The 24,693-nt window shown below is 34.0% G+C and overlaps 1 protein-coding gene across 3 annotated transcripts; it reads right to left on the bottom strand.

The window, feature by feature from the left end:
- Positions 1-4,148: 4,148 nt before the first annotated feature.
- Positions 4,149-9,875, bottom strand: LOC18431406 (putative boron transporter 2). 3 transcript variants are annotated; one of them, XM_006841531.4, is made up of 12 exons: positions 9,771-9,875; positions 9,472-9,554; positions 9,058-9,250; positions 8,769-8,907; positions 7,860-8,025; positions 7,348-7,514; positions 6,948-7,121; positions 6,493-6,588; positions 6,148-6,285; positions 5,406-5,725; positions 4,742-5,009; positions 4,149-4,582 (listed from the first exon to the last, which is right to left on the bottom strand). In XM_006841531.4, the coding sequence occupies exons 1-12, from the start codon at positions 9,872-9,874 to the stop codon at positions 4,262-4,264; spliced, it is 2,169 nt and encodes a 722-aa protein (XP_006841594.1). In that variant the 5' UTR covers position 9,875; the 3' UTR covers positions 4,149-4,261. The 3 variants fall into 3 exon arrangements, with proteins under 3 accessions (XP_006841594.1, XP_088714802.1, XP_088714803.1); XM_088858676.1 differs by having other exon boundaries at positions 9,058-9,208; XM_088858677.1 differs by lacking the exons at positions 8,769-8,907; positions 9,058-9,250; positions 9,472-9,554; positions 9,771-9,875 and adding an exon at positions 8,119-8,344.
- Between the last annotated feature and the right edge of the window lie 14,818 nt (positions 9,876-24,693).

The following is a 24,693-nucleotide window of genomic DNA, read 5'->3' as shown; positions in this document are numbered from 1 at the left end:
GCACCTAAGGACATAACCGGTGCGTGTTGGAAAAGAAAGGAGTCTCTAGAGTATATATTGACGTGGTGAGTGATATGTGCTAGTCGGAAGATAATTCATCGATAGTAGCCTACATCAAAGGTCAGTGTTGAGCCAACATCTCTTTGTGTTGGTTATGGACGAGTTAATTAGGCATCTACGGGATGAGGTACCATGGTGCATGTTGTTCGTAGATGATATAGTTTTAATTGATGGGACTAAATGCGGCAGCAATGCAAAGTTAGCATTCTGGAGGGATGCTCTAGAATATAAAGGTTTTAAAATTAGTCAGATTAAGACAAAATATATAGAATGCAAGTTTAGTAATAATAGGAATAGAAACTAGGACATAGTTAAGATTAATGACCACGAAAGACTTAGAAGAAATTATTTTCGATATCTTGCATTGATAATCCAGAAGAATGGAGAGATTGAGAAAGATGTCGCACATAAAATTACAGTTAGGTGGGCGATATGGAGATGTGCATCCCGAGTTTTACATTATTATTGTAAAACTAATCAAACTAAAGGGAAAGTTTTATAGGATGACCATTGGACTAGCCATGCTTCATGAGATGGAATGTTGGTCAGTCAAGAAATAACATATCTATAAGATGAATGTAGCTGAGATAGTGATGTTGAAATTGATGTGTTATAAAACAAGAAAGAATAGAATTTGGAATTAATACATACTAGAGAACTTAGGGAACTTTATTGCATTTGCATGACCCCAAATTGTACATAGGCACTCAATTCATCCCAACAATCAAATCCGAAAAAAATAATAATCTATTTGCACTTTCAATATAGTTAAAAGGACTTTCCTCCAAAAGTGAATCTAGACTGTCCATTCGGTGAATTTTAATATCTAGACCTTTACAAATTCAAAATAAATATTATGTTCTTTAGCATTGTTCATCTAGTGATAACAACCAACTAGAAATTTTGGAAAAATAAAAAAAATCATTCTAAAGTTTAGATCTAAGCATCTCAGAAAATGGAAGGCATATGTTATGTGGGTTTAAAAAATATTTTTTTAGATATGTTTATAAATTATGTTTTTTTTGTGATTGTTTATCAAATCGAAAAAAGGTGTTTGATTAAAAACTAAAGTCAGACAATGACCTTAGCATGGTTTTTTAAGATTTTTTATTATATTTTACTATAAAATTATTGCATAAAATCACGCACACATACATAAACACAGATTTATAATCTTCCAGTAAGTATTGATCTTCTTAAATATGAAAAACAAAGATGGTTCTTTACCTAAATTATCATCATTTATCAAAATTTTAGGAAGTATTCCTTTGTTTCCGGTACATTCCCATTATTGCGGACGTAAGAATCAACAACTATAATAATGGCATGATAAGAAGACCACCATAATTGAAATTATCACCATTGTAATGGAGGTATTATTGATGTGAGGAATGTTCCAATCAAAGCCAGTCCAAGCTGTCAGGCAAAACCAGTTTGACTGGATTTTAAAAAAAAATAAAAATAAATAAAAGCTTTAAAATATAAAATATATTAAATAAAATAGCCCAATTTTATTTGAATAATTGAACATTTTAAAACTGATCTATCCAATCGACTCAAACTAATCAAATATTGATTATGATTAGTTTTTTTACCAAACTAATTTTTACTTTCAGGTAGACAAGCAAAATACCAATTGGCGGTCTAACAAGTTGGATTGGCCAATCCAATTTGGTCACAAATATCTATGGTTAGTATTACATAATATCCAGTTTGGGCACAAATATCTACGGTTAGTATTACATAATACCGTAAGAAAAATCTCGTATCTATAATACGAGCAATAGTTGTTACTTGGAGGGAATTCATTCCACATTGATGTAATTACATACAGGCCATAGTGCTATTAGGATCTAAATGGTCATCAAACCCACGAGGGGTCTAGTACAATTAAAATTAATCACTAATTGGCCTATATTTTAAAAATAAAAAAAAATATAAATAATAATTCAAAATATAAAGCATATTATCAAGAAAATTGCCTTATTGGCATGTCTAACAAGTTAAAATAGGTTTTTTGGACTAGCCAAAACTGTACATGATTTTGATTGATTTTCAACCAAATAAAAAAACCAGTCTAACAAATCATTGGAAATTTCGAGAAATGATACGAAGTTTTGCATAAAACATGTTTAGACCTAGAACACCACCGGCAACAGCTTATCACAGACCGTGGATATGATCAGCAATTGACAGACGATGGAGAACTTTTTACACGAGTTCCGGACCTTCCCCGTGATGCAAGTTATGAATCATCTCCGCCACACGTCATAGGCCAAAGACGGTAAAGATCAGGGTCCTGCATGCTTCATGCTAGACGGTGGTCTCATAGGCCACTTACCTACGCTTAAACTTGATTCCAATAAATTCAATCAGGCATGGTTCCTTTTCTATCTAAAAAAATATTTCAATTTTTTCCATTTCTTGTTTATAACATCCATCATAAAATTCCACGTTTATCTCTGGTGAAGTAGAGCATCACCGATATGGTCAAGGACATGCCTTATCATCGTCCATTCAATGGGTTGGACAATGATGGAGTGAGTAAATATGATCCATATACTCATGATCGTAAGTTTATATAAGATATGTTGCTATGATACTGAAGTGAAGCGCAACTTAAAAAACAAACAAAAAAGGTTGTTATGATACTGAAAATCCTCCAATTGATCATCTTGGCTTTTATGGAAAAGTCTTATAAATGTCTAGGCGAAAATGAATAGTATGTCACCTCGTCATGGACTTGCTATGTCCGTGGAGTTTATTGAACGGACTCGCAAAATGTCCGTGATGTTTCTGTGTGAATTTTTGACCATCACGGACCTAGCATGTCCGTGACGGTACCGCCACGGACATACTAAATTCCGCGGCGTTCATTTTATTCTTGCCATCTGAGTTTTTTGGATGGTGATGAGCCTATAAGCGAAATCACAGTAGCATTTTGCCTATAGGTGTTGCGTAGTCTCTATATATATATATATATATATATATATATATATATATATATATATATATATATATATATATAGGGTGCGGTTTGTATAGAGCCTAGGCTCTAATCAATCAAATTAGAGCCTACCTTCAAATAGTACCGAAAAATGTGGCTTCAACATTGGAATTCTTTGTGATAGACTTAAAAATATTTTTATATTTATTTATACAGTTTAAAGCTTCAAAAATAGTGTAGATCGATAGATCTATGAAAACTTGAAAACCTTGAAAATTGACGGTCCAAAAATGTATTACAAAATACACTATTTTCAAAACTTGAATCCATTTTTTTTTCGTGTCCATGCTTCTTGATGTCAAGATGATCAATTTGAAGATATTTGGGCATCAAAACAACCTCTTTTAGTGAAATTTTCGAGGTAGGCTCAAATTTGATTGTTTAAAGCCTCGTCTCTATATAAACTTTATATATATATATATATATATATATATATATATATATATATATATATATATATATATATATACACACACACACACACACACACGGGGCAATGATTTCATGCAACCGTTGTATAATAATATGATGCAACAACCTTAAAAAACCATCTTATGGCTATTTGCTTGATCCAAATTTGAAATATACACTCTTTTCATTCTAATGAATAATAAAGAAAAAAAGAAAAATTGAAAACACAACCTAAAAAGTATCTTTTTAGCCCAATTAACACAGGCCGCTCATTTTGATGAGATACTTAGATCTAGGCCTTAGAAAGTTTTTTTATTTCTGATTTTTTTGGATAGCTTTATTATCATTAGATGAACAATGTTAAAAAGACAAATTTGATTTTGAGTTTATAAAAGGTAAGATCTTGAAATTCACAAAATGAATGGTCTAGATTCATTTTTGGAGGAGACTCATTTTGACCATATATAAGGTTCAAATTGAACTTTTTTTGTTTTGAGAGATTGATTATTGAGATGAAGAGAGTATTTGTGCAAAATTTGAAGTCATACAAATACCACAAACATGGTTTGCTAGAAGTGTTATTGCATTATACTATGATACAACCGTTATATTGGATCATTGCCTCATATATATATATATATATATATATATAAAGAGAGAGAGAGAGAGCTAGATACAATACAACACATTTGCATTCCTCTTAATATCAACATAACAGGCTCCCAACGCCATTCCAAGCTAATGTACAAGCACAAAAAAATACAAGCCATCATCTGCTTCAAGTTAAGAGGGGGAATTCCTAGCACTCTGGCCTAAATTAGAGGGCTTAGCTTCAGTTTTTGGGCTGAATGCCCGTCTTCCACCCACCCGAGGGCTACTTTCGTGGCGCAGTTCACTCACACGAGGGCTGAATTCCTTCTCTGAGAAGCGTGGGCTGAATGGCCCTCTGTGATCAGTCACAGGGGTGGCTGTTGAGCTTGTGATTTTTGAACTACAAGTCCTTCTTATCTCTCCTCGACTGCGAGTGATAATATCATCTAGGATCTCACCATCATCTGGAGTGCCCCTCATCCCCCCAAGCCCACTAGATTCTCCTTCCTGTAACTGAATAATAGCAAGAGAAACATGTCCATAAATTACTAAGCAAGCAGCATGCCAAAACACAAGATATTACAGTTCAATAAGAACCAACAGATTTCAATGCACACCGGGGCGGGGGGAGGAGGAGGGGAGGGAGAGGAGAGAGAAAGAGAGAGGTCTTACAGCTAAAACATTGAATGGTAATGCTGGTGCCTCTTCATATTCGGCAGCATCTAAATCTTGAAGGTGCGGTCCTTTGAAGAACTTGGGGAGAAGGTATTGGCGAACAGGGACTAAAAGCATAATCATCAGAGGGAACAAAACGCCAGCAATAGGAATCCATGTCATCCCAAAACAAACCAGCAGGTATGTTAACTGGAATATTGTAAAGAAGGCAATTGCCTTGAAAGGCACAGTTTCCACAAAGGTAGCATGGTATTCCTCAAGCACTCTGCAGAAGAGATAGGAAGAAATGAATCATAAACAATCCCATATTGACAAAAGGATCATACACAAATCCATTTTATGAAAATTTTCAGTTCTTTTTTCTTTTTTTGGGGAAAGCTTACTATTATCTAATGGACGATGAACAAAATTTACAGTCCAATGAGTCATTTTCGTCCGTTGAAATGGACAATGATGGAAAGAGAGCAGGACTGACAACTAGGATCATGTCCACTTTGCAGCCTACTCGCTCTCTCCATCACTTGCCGTCATTTCAATCGATGATAATGACTCGAAGGACTATGGTTTTCCCATAGCCCATTTCCAATGGATTATGCTCCAATTTCCCTGAACTTTTTTTTTAAAAAATTATAAACTTGCAGAGCTAATAACAGCATCATACTTGTATCTTCTGCTTGGAGCAGTGAAGAGAAGTAGAATCCTTTCCCAAAACTGGTTACCAGGTAAGCTTTCAATGGCCATGAAAGCAAAATAACCCCAAAGAACAGATGTGGGAATCATTTTGATGAATGGCATAGCAGCAACACAGCCTCCAACCATGAAAGCTTGGAGTAGGTTACTGAGACGCTGTTCTTTTACTTCAACAGGCAAAAGATCATCAATTTCCTTCTCTACATCAAATATTGACTCGTCAACTGGAGCATCAATATTCCCCATGCTTGATGCCAATTGGATCGTTGATTCCTTCAATTCCCTCAGGCCCTGATTAGACAAAATTTTTTGGGTGAATTGATTAGACGCAAATTAGGCTTAGTATGGATGGTTTTCTAGTTTCATATTGATAACACGAATAACATACATGAACACATCCATCCATCCACCCATGCTACGTACACATAAATATGAATCACATAGAACAAACCAGTTGGGTGAGATCCTGTTTGTAGGAGGAAAATCAACGGTTTGAACCTTAAATTATGTCTTTTGGGCCACCCAACTGATGTGCATATACATAAAAACATAAATAAACTAAAATACATTAATTAAAACACATAGATTCATGTGTAAGGACATACAGACGACCATACTCACACTCTCACAGATCATACACACATACATAGAGCATATACACTACATGTATGCAAATACATACAGGAATATATACATGCGTTTGTGTATCTTACCCGAGTAGACTGCTCTTGATAGATCAATGGAGTCTGCATCTGTTGATAAGCTTCTTGCATGTTTCCATAGAGCTGTCCCAAGCTTGAATTCTTACTGATACAATTGCGTGCAGTGGCTACAAGCCGATTGCGTAGAAGCTGTCACAATGAGAATGTTTTCCACGGATTATATTTCTGAAAAGCTTAAAAAGCTTAAAACCTTCCCAAAAATGAAACTAATGCAACAGATATATGGAAAAACTGGAGTGCACATTAATCCTTAACCACTGTCATTGATGATAAATGATTAGCCTTGTAAGTGAACAATAGAAGTAAAAGCAGATCATGAAGTTTTCTTTACCATACCTGATGCTTAAGAGTGGCCAAACTTTTTGTGTGCATTGGAGATTGTGGGATAACACCATTTGATGGGGGGATGCCCACAAGACCACATATTATGGTCTGCAGAGAAAACAAAGGGAATATGTAAGTGACCAGCAGAAAATGTGTCACAACAAAAGAATAATCTGCCACAGGGAAATTGCACTGTAATCTAACCAGCTACTGAAAACCATATGCCATTTTCATCACCATAAAAGAAGACAAAAGACAGTGAGAAAGAAACTTGGGACCCATCATTGGGGTCATCTCCTGTTATGGTGGGTCCTTGTCTCTCATGATCACCACCCTTGTGTATGCATGGTATTGACCCAATGGACTGTGATTTTTGCACATCATATCAGATTATAATAAGCTTTCCCTTTGCCATATACCATTTCAAACTGTTGACTATTTTTTCTCTGAGAAAATGGAGTTCTTACCAGAAAACCCAGGAGAAGCAAGTCATAATGGAATGAAGGTGGTTTTCTCAGATTGAACTCCTTCTGCTGAGCAAGCTGAGATGCGACACTGTGATCAAAATAATAAAGAACGGCAATCATGGTGGCTGGAATGAAAGCTCCCAAGATATAAAGAACCGGAACATCCAGCATTTGCTGTTGATAAGAAAAAGAAGAAAAAAGCAATAACTTATCAGAAAAGAAAGGAAAGAAAGAAATGACACAATCACTTATTTGAATCTTCCAGCACACCAGTAGAAAGTAGATAAGCCTTTAAAGGATAGTGCAAAAGTTGAACAGAAAGATAACCTATTTTTTCTGCTTGTGCAGTATGCTGAAAATAAAGGAATAATCAAATTTATAAGAACATATAGGACAGTACCTTGATGACAGTCCAGTTTGAATATGCTCCAGGAGACCAGGGATTTGGGCTAACAAGCCTTCTTGGAATCCCCTTTGGGACATCACCAGAAGGTATGTAAGAAACAGCAGTCCACACAAGAACCATCAATGGCACCCCATAATCAGCAATGAAACTTCTTAGCCATCCTGCCATACAAAAGATCCAATCACTCAGTCAAGACTTATATACCGACCTACTTGTGACTATAACAAGAAATAAATGAATAAATAATAAATAAACACACACCATCCTTTTGTGGTGGATCTTGTTCTTGGGAAGGTCATTTTGCATAAGGTTTAAAAACTTTTACATTTTTTGGTAAATTTCTCAGGAAACCTCAGGGAATATACTTGCATGAATAGTATGAATTCCAACGAAGAAGGGAGAGAAGAATCATTTTCTTCTATTAAGAGTAATGGATGAATGAATTATCCAAATAATATCACAACTACGAGGTTAACACAATTCGAACATTAAATGAAATTACGAACCCGTGCCGTATCTCCAAGAACGTGCCTTCCGACTCCTTAATGCAGTGAGAAGAAGGCCAAAGGTGAGGACCAAACCGAACATTCCATTGGCAAATCGCCAAGAGGGCACAAATTCAGTAAGTCGAGGATTTTCCCTTCTGGGGATACGAAACTCCTCAACAACCCCCTGAAAAAGAAAAAGAAAATGAAAATGAAAATTGTAAAGATTTTCCAGCCAAATGAACAAATTACACACAGAGAACTGTTCTCTAAAACATACAGTAAGAACTCAGTGAATGATACTGGTAGTTGAAAGGGGCAAAGTGATTCTCCAACTCATAAATTTATATTAATTTAAGCAACAATCTCATCATTAAGCTAGGGCAAGCCCAGAAAGTTGCAGTGCCCCACTTAAGTTGGTCAAGCTTAAGCTAAGCAGCAATGTTTTCCTTGATTAATTATGCTAAACTGGAAAGAAAGCCAGTGAAAATGCCCCACTCAACTTAGTCAAGTAAAGTGGGTTCACTTTACTTAATAAATTAAGCTGAAATGAAAGTAAAGCAAGCTAAGAGAGAGTGGCGCCGAAAAGTCGATCTCAAGTTGAGTAGAACCTATGTCACACTCATGTTGCTCAATTGGAAAATTGGTGAGAAAAATAGAGAAAACATAATGACCCAATTACAAAAGTTTAATATAAAGTGAGAAGAATCCAGAAACAGCACAAAACATCTAACACGGGAAGAATCGCTAGTTATAAAAACAAAGCTAGACTCTTGATTTGAATCCAAACTATTCGACTAAAACAATTTCTCCAAAGCTAGGAAACAATCAGAATCTAAAAAACCAGTTAACTAGTCAAAGAAAACAATTTTCTCTCATATGCAACCTCAGAAAAGAAAAGGAGAAATGAAGAAAGAGAAATATTCTTACAGTTATAGCTTGTTGCATGAAGAGCATAGCTATCAATAGACCAAACAATTCACCAGCCACTCTTGTAAACCTATTAATTATGGAGCAGCCCCCCAATATGGCCAACATGAACAACAAGAATGCAGTCCATACACATACCCTGAAGAACCATAAAATTATGGTAAATATCTATGCATCTTATATTCGTAAAAACTGAGAACCTATCTATCCATGAAAAATATGAAATTTCCCGATGAGAACTTGAAATTCAAAAATAACCTAGGAGTTTTAATATGAAAGGACTCCATACCATCCAGCCCATGCTAAAAACAGCTTGGGACCCAAATCAGCTCTATCTTTTGCGAAGTTGAACATGAAAGTGTACATAATAACAGTGGGCTCAGCCACCCCAAGGATCAGCAATGGCTGACCTCCTATGATGGAGTGTATGATTCCACAGACTGCAGTGGAAGCCAAGGTTTGAACAGCAGTTAAAGTCCCATCTACAAAAACCAGAGCAAAATTCATCCGATCTGAAATATATTCTGTTTTTTCACTTTTGAAAAAGAAGAGTGATTCATTTAACTCCACATGGGTACCTTGCTTCAGAATGTGACAATTAACAAGATCAGAAATACCGATTTCATTTATATACATAAATTGTAAGCCTAAAAATAGAAAAGTACTGAAAATGGAGAGAGGAATTTGTGACAGTTTGTCTAACCTGTGCTTCTCTCTAGCTGCTCTCCAAAGGATATGACAGGAATCGCAGAAGCGAAAAATATATATGTCGTGGGAGCTAGAATCCTGAAAAATTAAAGACAAAGTAATACTGATATAAGTAATCTGCAGAGGTTGCAAAGAACCAAGAAATTTCTTTTCATTGAACACATTAATCCAAGCATTGCGGGGGTGAAATGGCATAATAAAGAAGCAGGGTTTGGTCACAAAACTGTGTATTTGTTGATTTTAGACATTAAAACAACCAACATTTTATGGTTTCATATGAAAAAAACCGATTACCTGAAGCCTGCACTGAAACCGCCAGTCCAGTCTTGCTTGTAACACTTGAGTCTTCCTGAAAGATCATTCTTTATGCCTCTGAAAGGCACAAAAGATTCCTCCATGGTTTCTTGTGAAGATAGTGGAGGCAAACTAATGAAACAATCTCAACAGATAGGAAGACAAATAAGGAAAAAAGAACTCTCTGATATAAAAGAACCACTCTGTGGAACTCGGTGTCAGACAAAAAAACCTCTGAGTGACATGGTGAAATCAAAGGACTGAAAATCTATATGCATTAAAACATTAGAGAAGAGGATTACATCTATTTCTCAAGCAGAAATAATGAAGCTCATTTGGGTTCAGGTATCAGTCAAAACAAAGATTGAAAGCACCAATGCGAATCAGTTTACTTCTCTCTCTCCACCATTTCAGTGAAAGGGAATTAAGACAACGTGGAAGCTGAAATGGGTGTTCAGTACTAACGCAAGGGTACACACTCAGAGCATGTGCAACCTAATATCATATAACATTTCAACTCTGAGTGAGAGAGCTCAAGAACCCAAAACTCAAACTGGGTTGCTTCCAATCTCTCCAAAAGATAAAAAATCAGCAGAAAATCCCTATTGAGAACATTATTAAGACACGAAACGACCAAGCATTTAGCGGTACATGATGCATTTAAGACATCTCTTTAGGCCACACCTGAACTATTATTTTATTATTTAAGAAGTAAACGGGGAGAGAGTGAGAGAGAGCAATCAATGAAGACAACCAGCATACAACTGGAAGAATGCAGAGTAATGGAAGATGGGAGGAAGCCTCCATATAAATATGCATGGAAAGTGTGATTTACATATAAATAAACATGGTCAAGGAAATAACAACAAAAAGGTAGGATTGGAAATGGGCGTAGTTAGTGCAACCCGGCCCAGCGCTTAAGTTATATATGTGTGGCCCAGGCCGACTATCACGGCCATGATTGTGTCACCGTCATGGGCTCTATTTTTGTTCCTCTTTATTCTTTTTTCTTTTTTCTTTACGATTGTATTTGGGATGGGGGTATCATTGGCTCAGTCAATGCTAAGGCGGACTTGTGCTTGCGCTTTCGGGGTAGTGTCGAGCTAAGGCCGGCGCCCACGGAGTTCTTTAGGAAATGGGCCGGGCGGTCCGGCCCGGCATGCCGGGCCCTGTTAGTCCTACTCTAAAAAAGTAGGGCTTGGGCCAAGAATTTTTGGCATTAGGGGCATGCTAGGCCCTCTTTTTTTCATATTTATATTTTTCATTTGTGTTTGGCCTGGCCCAGCCCAACTAGGGCTAGGGATAGGTCCGAATGGATCCAGATTCATTGAGATCTATATTCGGATCTAAAAAATATATATGGGATTAAATTCGAATTGAGTCCCAATTAAATCTAGAATATTCACATCCAAATCCACTTCTGAAAAGTATATATTGCATCCAGATCCAGGTGCGGACTCAATTGGATCTAAAAAAATTATTTTATATATTATTTATATCTATAAAATAATATATAACAAAAAAATACTATATATATATATATATATATATATATATATATATATATATATATGGGAAAATATGAGATTATTAACCCAACGCCTTAGATTGAATCTAGGTTGATCTGACGATCATGGATGTCGGGTAATATTAGAATTTTAGTTTTTTTTTCTACAAATCAAAATCACTTGAAATTTTAGGCGTGTGTTCATAAAAAAATAGGTGAATCTTAAAAAAATATTTTACATGAAATAAATTGACCTAAATACCCCGAAAAGGTTTGGAGGGTATTTTGGTAATTTTATTATGAATAATTTTTTTTTATATTTTTATTAGGTGTGCCTTGATGAGAAGAACACACACCTAAAATTTCAAGTGATTTGGATCTGTATAAAAATAAATAAAATTTAAGCACTACCGGACATCTGTGATCGTCAAATCGGCCCAAATTCAATCTAAACTGTTGGGTTCATATATTCATATGAGCTAGTGGGCTAATCTCATATTTTCCCTGTGTATAAGAGTATATAATATCTTAATTATTGGGTTGGATCTGGATCAGATCCATCTACACCGAGATCCAATAAAAAATACTAATTTAAATCCAAATTTTGGATCTAGATAGGATCCGAAATTTAAGGTTTGAGATCCAAAACGAAACAATTCTCAATCCTAAGCCCATCCAAGACCCAGGCCCGGACCGTTGCCCACCTTACGTGTAGAGAGAGCGTGAGTGAAAAACATGTAATCGTGCGCCATACATTTCATGCGTAGCAGGAAGTTGGAAAGAGAAAGTTAATACATGAAAACTTCCCCTGCTATTTTGGTTAGAGAGAGAGAGAGGCCACTAGGAACTGAGCCACCAGTCTGAAGGGGTGCCAGTCCATAACAACCTGGCTGGTTCCTCGTTTTGTAATAAAATATTTCAAGGGCATTTTTATCATGGTACATATATGTCACCTTTGTTAATATCAAAATTTTATAGTCCGTTGATGAGAGAGGACCACCCCATGAATATTAGTTTATGAAATTAAAATTTTAAACATCGTTTATGAGAGAGAATCACCATCAATGTTAGTTTATGAGCAACAAGCACCTCCTTTGGAGAGAAATGCATGCTAAAAATACCTAGGTGGTTAGCCTGCTAGCTTAATTTATTTTTATTTTGAGTAAAATGCCCTTATTGATGGGGGCTTCTCCACCATCTTTGGTAAAGTAGGGTAATCGCCGCTGAAACTTAAAGGAATTGTCCTCATCATCTTTGGCAAAGTAGGGTAATCGCCATTGAAACTTAAAGGAATTGACGGAAGGGCACCACCAGGAGTAGAGCCTGTGGTTTAATTTGACTCAATACAGGGAAACTTACCAGGTCCAGATATAGTAAGGATTGACAGATTGAGAGCCTTTTCTTGATTCTATGGGTGGTGGTGCATGGCCATTTTTAGTTGGTGGAGCATGTAGATCACAAATTTTAAAAAATTTATAAAAATACCCCCAAGAGATGGACTATATAACGTTTTATTCATATATTTTGATTTAATTTTAATATAACTATCCAAAGACATATGATCACTAAATACTTGCAAATAAGTAAAATATTAGGAATTATTGAAATCGCTTTTGACCCTGCACCCACCCACACAAAAAAAAAAAAAAAAAAAAGAAAGAAAAAAAAAGCAGCAACTCAGTTTTTTTTTTTTTTGGGTGGGGGAAGGGGGGGCGGGGGGTTAATTTTCCCTAAAATATTTAATCATTGGCTTCCATATTGTCTCATGCGGGCTGGACAGCATGGCGATCCAAAAAGTGTAAAGCATCCATTTTAAAAATGGATGCAAGTAGGTGTTCCATCTAAAATAAATGGAAACTAACCATCTTCAAGTTTTCTTACTTAAGATTTATTTATTTTTTCATATTCATGATCTCCACGATAGAGATTACATATCCTTAAAAATTAAGTCAAAAAATCCATCTAAAAAATAGATTTATTAATAAGCCTGCATTTCTCCATATGCGGGCTTGGCCGCATAGAAAGCAGGTCGTATTTTAAAATAGATGAGCAGTTTTGTAATTTCGGTTACACGAAAATTACCCATTTCCGATTTTCACCAAGTAAAATTAGGGATTTCCTAAGGCGTGATTACTGCGTGAAAGCAACGGTGACATCATAATGCTTTTATTCTGCTAAGTGAAAAAATAATCGTCTTCCCCATATTATTTTTGTGATTGATTTAACAAATGACACGTAACCATCATTATGAAAGTCCCACTTTTACTTACAACTGACGAGATAATAAGTTCAAAATGCCCCTTAAATTTATTTAAGGTTGCAACTTGGAACCTTATTCTATAGATGTAAGGTGGACCTCATAAATCCAATAGAAAAGAGTGTTTAGAAAAAGAACTAACAAATTCAAGTCTTGAAAATAGTTTCTTTTGTAACACGTTATTTGAACCGTCTGTCATCAAGATTTTAAAGTGTTAGTAGATATGCTTAATCCGCATTATTTTTAGAAATTTACATTTCATAATTAGGGTTGATAGATTTTTTCTCTATCTATCTATATATATGAAAAACTTTGAAAAATACCTATAGGCGAAATGTAATAGTGTTTCACCCCACCACGGAGATGCTATGTTTGTGACAATTTTGTTTTAAAAATTGTAACGAATCTAAGCGAGCCGTAGCGGTTGCCCGTGTTTTTTATGTGAAAAATTACCACCAAGGACATGCTATGTGTCTGTGATGGAACCACCACGGACATGCTAGGTCCGTGGCGGTCTTTTAATCCATGCCATCCGAAAATATCGGACGGCGCTGAGCCTATGGGTGAAAATATTGTTTATTTTCGCTCATAGATGTTGAATAATATCTTCTTTTATATATATATATATATATATATATATATATATATATATATATATATATATATATATATATATATATATATATATATATATATGGGAAATGACCTTGTGAGACCCTCACACACCTATATGTCTAGGACCCCAAAAGATCACCATTAAATTTGGTACATATCTTTAGAAAACTTATGTCCCACACCCATGTGATAACTTTTCTATAGATCTATGCTAAATTTAATGGTGATTTTTTGGGGCCCTACATACATGGGTGTGGGAGGGTCTCATAGAATCATTACTATATATATATATATATATATATATATATATATATATATATATATATATATATATATATATATATATAAGCAATAATGTACTGCAACAGTTGTATCATACTATAATGCAACGACACTTCTAGAAAACCATGTTTGTGGTATTTGTATGACCTCAAATTTTGCACACACACTCTTTTCATCTAAATAATCAATCAAAAAAAAAAAAAAAAAAGTTCAATTTGAACCCTAGGTATGGTCAAAATGAGTCCCCTCCAAAAAAAAATCTAGACCATTCATTTTGTGAATTTCAAGATCTTCGCCATTATAAACTCAAAATCATTTTTTTCTTTTTTAACATTGTTCATCTAATGATAATAAAGACATCCAAAGATGGCCTTTGTGTGTTCCTTTGTGTGTTCCTTCTAGAAGGCCTTCTTAAGCATGTCCTTCTTAAGCATGTCCTTCCACCATTGGAGAGTCTAGCGGAGATTGACTAGGTCACCTCTGCAGGACCAGTTGTTTTGGGTGTTCTTCGTTTTAAGGTGAAGGTTCCGCCATGAACGGTTGTCCCTCAAGTTCATGAGGGATTAGGAAGCCGAGGGATTAGTTTGCACATTCATTTGTTTTGATCAAGTGGGGTCAATTGCCTGCATAGCCATTTATGTCTCCTTGTTATATGTACAAGATAGGCAAGGTATTCTACGTGAGACGATTAGAAACTTGGTATGGTTCTCTCTATAGATTATTATATGTACGAGATAGGCAATTTCTACGCGAGACGATTAGAATCTTGGTATGGTTCTCTATAGACTATTATATGTACAAAATAGGCAAGGTATTCTACGAGAGACGATTAGAATCTTGGTATGGTTCTCTCTATAGACTATTAGCTACTAGGTCGGACACTGTATTTTCCCATGCATTAAAAATTAAGAAATAATTGCTGTGTAACTATAAACTATGCGGTGAGAAACGGTACTCGCTATGCCCCTCAATTATTAGTTAGTGGGAGATGTTTGACATATGAAGGCATCCTTTAGTGGGATGGAAACCTCCAAGTGACAATTGAATAATGGTCGAGTGAAAGCCAAGTAAAGGCCGAGTAATCAAATGGTGGCTAAGTCCAGTTAAGAGAGGTCACATGACAACGGGTTTTAAGAGGCCTCCTCCTCACTACCGAAGTAGAAGTCTAAAAGGTGGACTGAGAAAAGCTCATGAGCCATCCCTTCTTGTTGAGAGAACCCTAAACATTGGAAAGAGTTAAATTGAGAGAGAGGGAGGGAAGGTCAAAACCAGTCCAATCAGAGTCGAGCTGGTCGGACTGGATTCTTTAAAAAATAAATTATAAATATGAATAATAATTTAAAGGGTACGGTTTCTATAAGGTTGCAACCTTAAACAATTCAATTAAGGCGCACCTCCAAATTTTATCATAATATGTAATTTTGGTGTAAAATATTCTTAGGATTATCTAAAAATGTATTTTCACATCTAATTATAAAATTTTAAACTCCAAAAATGGAGAAAATCATGTAGATCTATCAACATATGAAAATCTTGAAAATGGACGGTCTAGATAATGTGTTGCAAGATGCACAATTTTTAGGACTAAATTTTTTTTTTTTTTTTATATATATATTTATACATCTCGATGTCAAGATGATCAACTAGAGGGTCTTTCAATATTAAAACATCCTTTTCTGATGGATTTTTGAGATACATATATAATTCTCCATTTGAAGGTTGCAACCTTACATAAACTTTTCCCTAATTTAAAATATAAAATATATTAGTAAAAAAACAAAAAAGCCGCCTAACCTTATTTAGCCACTTTAATCGGTTAAAGCCAATCGATACCGAAACAAATCAAACATTGATTTTTGAATTTTTTTAACAAACTTGATTTTCACTTTGACCAGAGCGGCCAATGCATTGGTCATATGTTTAACCTAATCCTATCTTGAAAACCTAATCCTATCTTGAAAACTAGGGTTAAGATATGTTTGGAGTTATTGTTAGGATGAGCACGTGCTTATGGATTTTTAGGACGCCTTCAGTTGGCGAATGAGGAGATGTGATATATGTTGATTTTTTAATTAGGAAAGAGAGAGTGGTGATTAGCTTTTAAACATGTTATGGAAAGGACGAGGTCGATTTTGAAAAATGTCTGGAGTAAACTTAGAAGCAAATACCTCTGAAACTCATTATCTGTATTTCATCCCGATAAATTTATTACCATCCCGTTATTATCAATATTAACAAAACCTTTCTTGATAATAATATGTATGTTATCTGAAAACAAAGTAGCAATTATTATTTGAAAAGAAACATTTTATTTACCTAAAATTAGATCTAAAAACATAATGTTGAGCAACATACAAGGAATTGACAATTGATATGTAAGTTACATATTAAGTTAGATAATGAGTTTTGATATTTGAATTTTTAAATATGTTAGAAATTTTTGTCAATTTCATCATCCGTAGACTGTTTGAGATATCTATTTTTCATTCTATATAATTTGAATTGATATATAAGTAGATATCAATGAAAACTTTTATGAAAAATAACATTTTAAATTTAATATATTTAAGTTTTGATAATGGAAAAGGTTTATACAAAGTGACAACCTTATATTGTAGAAGTAAGATGCACCTCAAAAATCCATCAAAGAAGGTTGTGTCAATGTTGGAAAACCCTCCAATTGATCATCTCACGAGATTTTGGATATGGATAAAAAAAGATTTCAAGTCCCAAAAATAGGGCAACTTGTGACATATGATCTTGACATTTCATTTTCAAGATTTTTATGTGAATATCGATCTACTTGATCTACCTTTTTAAGGGTCAAAATTTTATAATTAGAGATGAAAATAGATTTTTAGGCCACCCTAAGAAATGAATAAAACTTCCTACCAATAATATTCTACCGCAATTGTCACTAATGATGCATTTGACTGCCAAAGTAGCCTCTTCCACCAACTCCGAAAGCTGAAATCATGACTTTCCTAAGTAAGAGCCATTTAACATCGGAAGCAGCAACTTTCATAACAATATGTAAAAACCTCACAAAGTACTACAATGGTGAAAGCAGCCCATAGATATGGTTTATATCTTTTTTTGGGTAGTTTAGTAGTAGGAATTGAACTTGAGATACAACATTGTTTGATGTCAACGGCTAACAACTCACTCCCAAATCCAATTTCTACATAGAGTTGATATCTTTGTTTTTATGAGCTAACTAAATAGAGTTGATATCTAAGCGTTGAAAAATAGTCTTTTAAAGAGAGAGAGATTCAAACAAGTTTCATAAGTCATGATCCAAAAAGATTTTTTTCTGGGGCTAATTCAGAAGATGGGCCCTATCCATTTTTTCAAGTAAATTAAAAGTTAGCTTTTTGAAACTATTAATAGGGTAGTGTTAGTGGTGGAAATTGAAACCACAACGTGATGACTAGGGTTTGAGGCCATCACCTAATGCAGCGAAAAAGGAATTTGGCATTAAAGTGGGGCAATAGATGAATAAGCTTTAGGATCTTCCGGATGATTCCGCATATCATAAAAGGTGTTTGCTCGCGTAGTTCTCATCTCCTCTATTGTCCAACCTTTATTTTGTATTCTATACTTTTTATGGTTCGGATTTCCTCTCTTATCTTGGAACTACTTTTAGAATCCCAGAATTTGGACATGTACCCTATTCACCCCATAGGTTAACTTTAATAAAAGATTTTCAAATCACACTCTTGCAAAAATTAGTGCCTCAATGTTGAATAAAGTTTTGAGTTTTTTTTTTTTTTGGGTAAATTATGAAGTGTTAGGGAACTCAAAATTCAATTTTTTTTTTTTTTGAAAATAATCATCTACTAAATATTAGGTGGTTCTCAAAATTTAAGATCGAAAAAAATCTGCTCAAGTCTGTTTTTTGCCTAAAGTAGAGTGTAGTATGCTCCTACAGTAAGATAATGTATGCATATTTTATTTTTATTTTTTATTTAAAAAAAAAAAAACCTAGACTTAAATCGAAAAGTAACTAACTTTACCATACCATAGTTGAGTATATGATGTTGTAGAAGATCATAGTTTAGTATATGACATGTTTGTATAATATATCCACTGCCCACCCCACCGTCACATTAATAGTCCCCCCTTTCACCCCGCAATTTCGATTGGCGAAGGGCAAGCTTTGGCATAAAACTTATATATTTCCCCTAATCCAACCATCCGTTCTAATTGGAGGGTTAAGATTGCTCCAATCACAATATTACATCTCTACACTATTTTATTTTTAATTTTTCTCTATAAACTATTTTGACACCAAATTTGGGACGTCCAATCCTCTATTAAACTTGCACTAGCGAAAAATATAAAAAAATATTTTTAATAAAATAAAATGATCAAAATATCCCTGAAAGTTTTATGGGTATTTTGGGCATTATATTTTATCAAAAAATCATTTTTAATATTTTTTATAGGTGTGCCCACTCAATTCTATCATCTCGGCCTTAAGATTTATGGACACGAGAGAAAATAGATTTCAAGTCTTAGATATATAGCGTCTTGTAATGTATTATCTAGAACATCAATTTTCAAGTTTTTTAAGTATTGGAGATGTGCACTATTTTTAATTTTTAATTTTATAATTAGCGGTGAAAATAAAATTTCAGGTCATCATGAAGATTTCTTATACTAAAACAGTATATTTTTATAGTACTTAAAGGTGCACCTTACTTTGATTGTTTAAGGCCTCAGCCTTATACAAACCAGACCTTTGAAAATTTAATGTTGTGTACTTGTGCTTCTACTTTTTTATAGAGCCCTCTTTGGAAAAAGGTTTTTATACTTTCCCTACAGCATAGAAGATCTATGCTTTCCCTACCATCCAGCCGTCCAATTTTAATCAAGAGAGCCACTTCCGTTTGATCTTAGATCTGACGTCTCAAGGTATTTTATTTTTGGTTTTTTTTTTTTATACAAATTGTATGAATATGAAATTTGGTATGTGTTATCTTCTCAAGTGGATGCACCTATTAAAAATATTAAAAATAATTTTTGGATAAAATATAATGACCAAAATACCCCTTAAACTTTCAGGGGTATTTTGAACATTTTATTTATTGAAAAAAAAAATTATATATTTTTCACTAGTGCAACTTTAATAGAGGATTGGACGTTTAAAATTTGGTGTCAAAATAGTTTATAGAAAAAAATTAAAAACAAAATAGTATAGAGATGTGACATTGTGATTGGGACAATCTTAACCTTCCATTTAGAATGGACGGTTGGATAAGGGGAAATATATAAGTTTTATGGGTAAAGAAAGCATAAAAAGCTTGCCCTTCGGAAAATATTCGCCAATCGAAGTTGTGGGGTGGAAGGGGGATTATTAATGTGACGGTGGGGTGTGCTGTGGATATATTATACAATATGTCATATACTAAACTATGATCTTCTACAACATCATATACTCAACTATGGTATAGTAAATCTCGAGGCCAAGATGATAGAGTTGAAGGTCTTTCAGCATCGAAACAATGACTCCAGGTAAATTTTTGAAGTGCGCCTTAATTTTGTTAATTGGGACATCGTCCTTATATAAACTTTTTCCAAATTTTAAATAATCAAAACTGAAAATAACTATTTATAATGTTTTGTGAACATGAAATCATCAGAGACAAGATCCAACCGGTTGAGGTTGGAACGGACGAACAATAATAATAAAAGACAATATTTTATTCTATAAAATATAGGGTGCAGTTTGTATAGAGCCGAGGCTCTAAATAATCAAATTAGAACCCACCTTCAAATAGTGTCAAAAAATGTGATTTTTATATTTGAAATCTTTGTGATAGTCTTAAAATATGTTTTCTTTTCATTATACAATTTAAAGCTTCAAAAATAGTGTAGATAAAGCAAATCTATGAAAATTTACGGTCCAAAATGCGTTACAAGATGTACTATTTCCATAACTTGAAATCCATTTTTTTTTCTCATATCCATGAATCTTGATGTTGAGAAGCTCAATTTGAGGATGTTTGGGCATCAAAACAACCACTTTCAGTGAAATTTTTGAGGTGGGCTCCAATTTAATTGTTTAGAGCCTCAACTCTATATAAACTTTTTCTTAAGATATAATGAATTATATGCAATGAGACCATTTACTTTTGGCACAAGATGGTCATAATTACTTACCAATATTCTATGTGAAATCTGATAGTTTGGGTGTCACAAAGTTCGAAAAAATTTCTTTTGAACTTTGAACATGGTAAATGAAATACATGTAACCACCCAATTTCACATTCAACGGTCATGATTAATTGTGACCACCTTGTACCAAAGACAAATGGTCTTATTATGTATTATCTCAAAATATAGATGATGAAGTTTCTATAGGGCCTAAGATTTAGGGAAACAAAATAAAGTCTCACCTCAAATTATCATCTAGAAAGCACTTTGAGCATAAAAAATCTCTATGATGTATCTAAAATCAATGTCCAACACTGATTATGAAATTTAAAGCTAAAAAATAGCAGATTTTGTAGATCCATGAACACTTACTTATTTTTAGGGTGAAATAGGCAGATAACGTGTTACAATATACACTATATTTATGGCTCAAAATCTTTGCATTTTTTTTGGCAGCCATAATGTTTGGACTTCCTAGTATTTATAGGCTGATGTGAAAAGTGCGCTCTTGAACGTTCAATGAGATTTTCAATTTCACCTATGGTGCCAAAGTGGGTTTTTTTTTTCCATTGCCATTGGCATATTTCTACCATTATTGATGTTTTATCAATGGTCAAAGTGAAGTTTTAATTATGAATAGTGGCATACCAAATTAGAACACCAACAACTATTGATGTTTTGTCAATAATCAAAGTGAAGTTTTAACTATGGATAGAGATGTGTCAAGTTGGAAGACCAAAAATTACCAATACCGGGAATTTTATTCTGGCATGTCCAAAAGCATCCTATTCTTTTAAAAAAAAAGTATATATTGAGATTAATGGAAATTTATGAAAAAATATTATTTTATTATCAAAATTAAGCAACCCTAATCTTATTTTATTATCAAAATTAAGAAACAAACTTATATATTTTATATTTTGTACTTAAGTCCTACTTTTTCAGAGTGTTTGTTATACCTTAATTTTATTCTCTTATCTATTCATCTGTCTGTGCTTAAATTTGAGGATTTAATAGTTCTCACTATTTCATAGTCGTAAAAAAAAGAAGAAAATACCAATAAATATCTTAAAATAAACAACATATCTAAAATATCCTAAGAGTTTGAAATTTGGAGTGGTATTTTGGTCTTTTTTATTCAAAGTATTTATATTTTAAAATATTTTATAAATGCATTATGGCAAGAAGTATAGATATATAAAACAATAATAAAATTAAAGTATATTATCCACCATAAAAAGGTGGATATTTACCATAAAAAGTGATGCCTAAGTGTAAAATATAAAATACACATAACTATTTCTGAATTTAAAAAAAGAAACAACAGATTTTTTGCGTTGTTTCCCCAAGATTAATATCATTTGCTTCTTCTTTTTTTTTTCAAATTTCGAACAAGAAACCATCGGCACAGCAGCTATTAACATAAAAAATTACCGACATTTGAACATATTGGATTTATAAAATTCAACTCATAGTTAACAAGTTGGAGAATAATAAAATATTGGCTGAGCAAAACATTGATAACAAATATGCTTTATTTCATAAAGTTGGACGAAAAAATCGAGTAAAAAACAAAGGTCGTCAAAAAATAAGGTAAGCTATAGACTAGTGAATATTTCTGATTTGGTTAAAAAAAACGTAGTGAAAAAATCACCTCTGTAAAGATGAAAGAAAGACCTATGTGATATTTTTCCGAGGAAATAAATTTTTTTTTTTAATAATAATCACCCCTTATAATTTTGGCAACAAAATCACTCACGAATGATCTTATTACAAACAATAGAAATTCCAAGTAAATAAAATAAAAGATGCCGGATATTACCTCAACCGGACTTTTTACACCCCACACCAAGTCACCACATCTAATGGCGCGGGATCTGTGGTCTAGCTTCAATCTCATACAGGGATAGCTGATTTCGGGCAAACTAGGTGACCACCCCTTAAAATCTCTACTAAACCTTAACTGTCAAAATTAACTAAGGCCCCTTCTAATTTTCCCAACCCTTAAAATTAACTTAGGTTTAGAGAGGATAGAGAGTACTTCCTAATGTTTTGGAGTGAGAGAAATATGGAGGAGAGAGAGAGAGTGGGGCGTGCCCCTCTAGGAGAGAGAGGTTATGGACGAGGGAGAGGTTATGTGTAGAGATTGGGGGGAGAGCTCCCCTATTTATAGCGAATATTTAGGTTTAGGGTTTTCCCATAGTTTACATCTTTCATAAGATTGAATCTAGACCGTTGATCAAAGTGACTTGTGGGGTGAGAGATTTTGAGCAATCCATTCTATAGATGGGCCATCAACATTATGGAAGGTGCTTGGACCATTATCCCTCATTCTTTAAACCATTTTCCCATCAATATATCTAAATAAAATAAATATCATGCATTTCATAAAATTTCATGATCCATGTCACATATTTCATAAGGATATGTCAACAATTATCAAGCAAATAAATACTACCAAATAAGATAAGGTCAATATTTCCCTTCCAAAATTTGACCACATGCCACAAATCAAAGTTACTATATTTAACATACTTGAACACAAAGCAATAAGAGAATCTAAGGGGTGGGGCATGCCACCCCTTTGTGACACATGTGGGCCCCCACCAACATGCCACATGGTAGGCCCATGTGCACTTTGGCCCCCCCTGAAATTTTATAAAAAAATATTTTAAAATTAAATAAAACGAATTAATATATATTTGAATTTTTACAACTTTGTAAAATCAATAACTGTATTTTTATAAGTCCAAAAATTATAATTAAAATATTGAGAGATTCATAAAAATTCAAATAATAAAACTAAAATCATTTCAATAATAAAATGAACACAATTAAATTAATATGATGGGAAAATGATTCATATGGTTTTAGAAATTCAATATGTAATAATGGGGTACTCCACCTTCAACTGTGGACTACAGACCACACTAGCTTTATCGAACCGACCTAGTGTTTTTCAAGACCCACAGTCCAAGCAGGGGCTCATTAGCGAGTCACCAAAGTCAAGTCGATGAATCAAGGGGTCGCAATCCCAGTCTGTGGATTACAAGTCATTCATTAGAGACGAGTCAAGGTCACCACGACCTGTTGCGACCACAACTCTATGGTGCATAGGGGTATCTCTCGCACATGCATACGCTTCATCTAAAGGTAGATAACTAAATTTCCCAAACGATCTATCGATATGCATTCCGTGTGATGGAACATAGATGAGGTTTTGTCCCCCGTCTCAGTAGGCCTACCGTCACACACAAGGGTTACACAGTCCATCGGCTCACTCATCTAGGCATAAGCTCCGACCTCATCAAGGGGTAACCCAAAACCCTTATCAGTTAATTCTTTATGCCCATGTACCTTGGGTTTTCCAATTGAGTGGCCTAGATCGATAAGCACAGTCCGGTATAAGCAAACATCATTTGCTTAGTATGGTCCTCGAGGGACCACACTCCCACTGAGTTTATGTTTCACTATAATAACAGTATTTCAATACACACTCATAAGGCCTTTAAAAGCCACATAGACCCAACAGACACAACATAGGATTATGATTTGCAGCTATTGTGTAGATATGTTAAAGCCATGAAACAATAATTTTACAGCCTTACTTGTATCATTAAGTAATACTTAAAGGTTTTGTTGAAACTTTCAATCTATCCAACAACAATGCCTACTCTGTTGTCACATCACAAATCATATCGTAGATTTATTGTGAACGCAAAATGAAACAACAACAACAATACTAAACACAATAACTAATTAGCAAATAAAAAGAACTGTGAACCAAGGTATAGGATTATTTTTCAAAGAAAATAACAAAAAATGCCCTCAATATAGGATTGCGGCTAATTAAAAGAAATCGCAAAGACCTTAGTGGTCCATCCAATATTCTATGTTGTATACACCAATAAAATACAAAAAATATATAAAATATAAAATTAATCAAACTTTGCCATATATATATATATATATATATATATATAACAAGCAACAACAACAACAACAATAAAATGCTTAAGAAAATTTGAATCTCACGCTAAATTCCTGGCTACCTAAATCTTTAGTATCATTGAATCTCTCTCTTTATCTTTATTGAGACGTTA

This window comes from Amborella trichopoda, chromosome 2, assembly GCF_054954075.1.
Source record: "Amborella trichopoda isolate Santa Cruz 75 chromosome 2, AtrichopodaSantaCruz75HAP2 v2.0, whole genome shotgun sequence".
Taxonomy (NCBI): Eukaryota; Viridiplantae; Streptophyta; class Magnoliopsida; order Amborellales; family Amborellaceae; genus Amborella; species Amborella trichopoda.
Note: the sequence above shows the minus strand (reverse complement) of the source record. Positions and strands in the feature narration are given on the sequence as shown.

Excerpts from the sequence above, each read along its gene's own strand:
- LOC18431406 (XM_006841531.4), bottom strand. The coding sequence starts at position 9,874 with ATGGAGGAATCTTTTGTGCCTTTCAGAGGCATAAAGAATGATCTTTCA. Across the intron at positions 8,908-9,057 it reads TTTTTAGCATGGGCTGGATG|GGTATGTGTATGGACTGCAT; the intron begins GTATGGAGTCCT and ends ATGGTTCTTCAG. Across the intron at positions 5,726-6,147 it reads ATCAAGAGCAGTCTACTCGG|GGCCTGAGGGAATTGAAGGA; the intron begins GTAAGATACACA and ends TTGTCTAATCAG.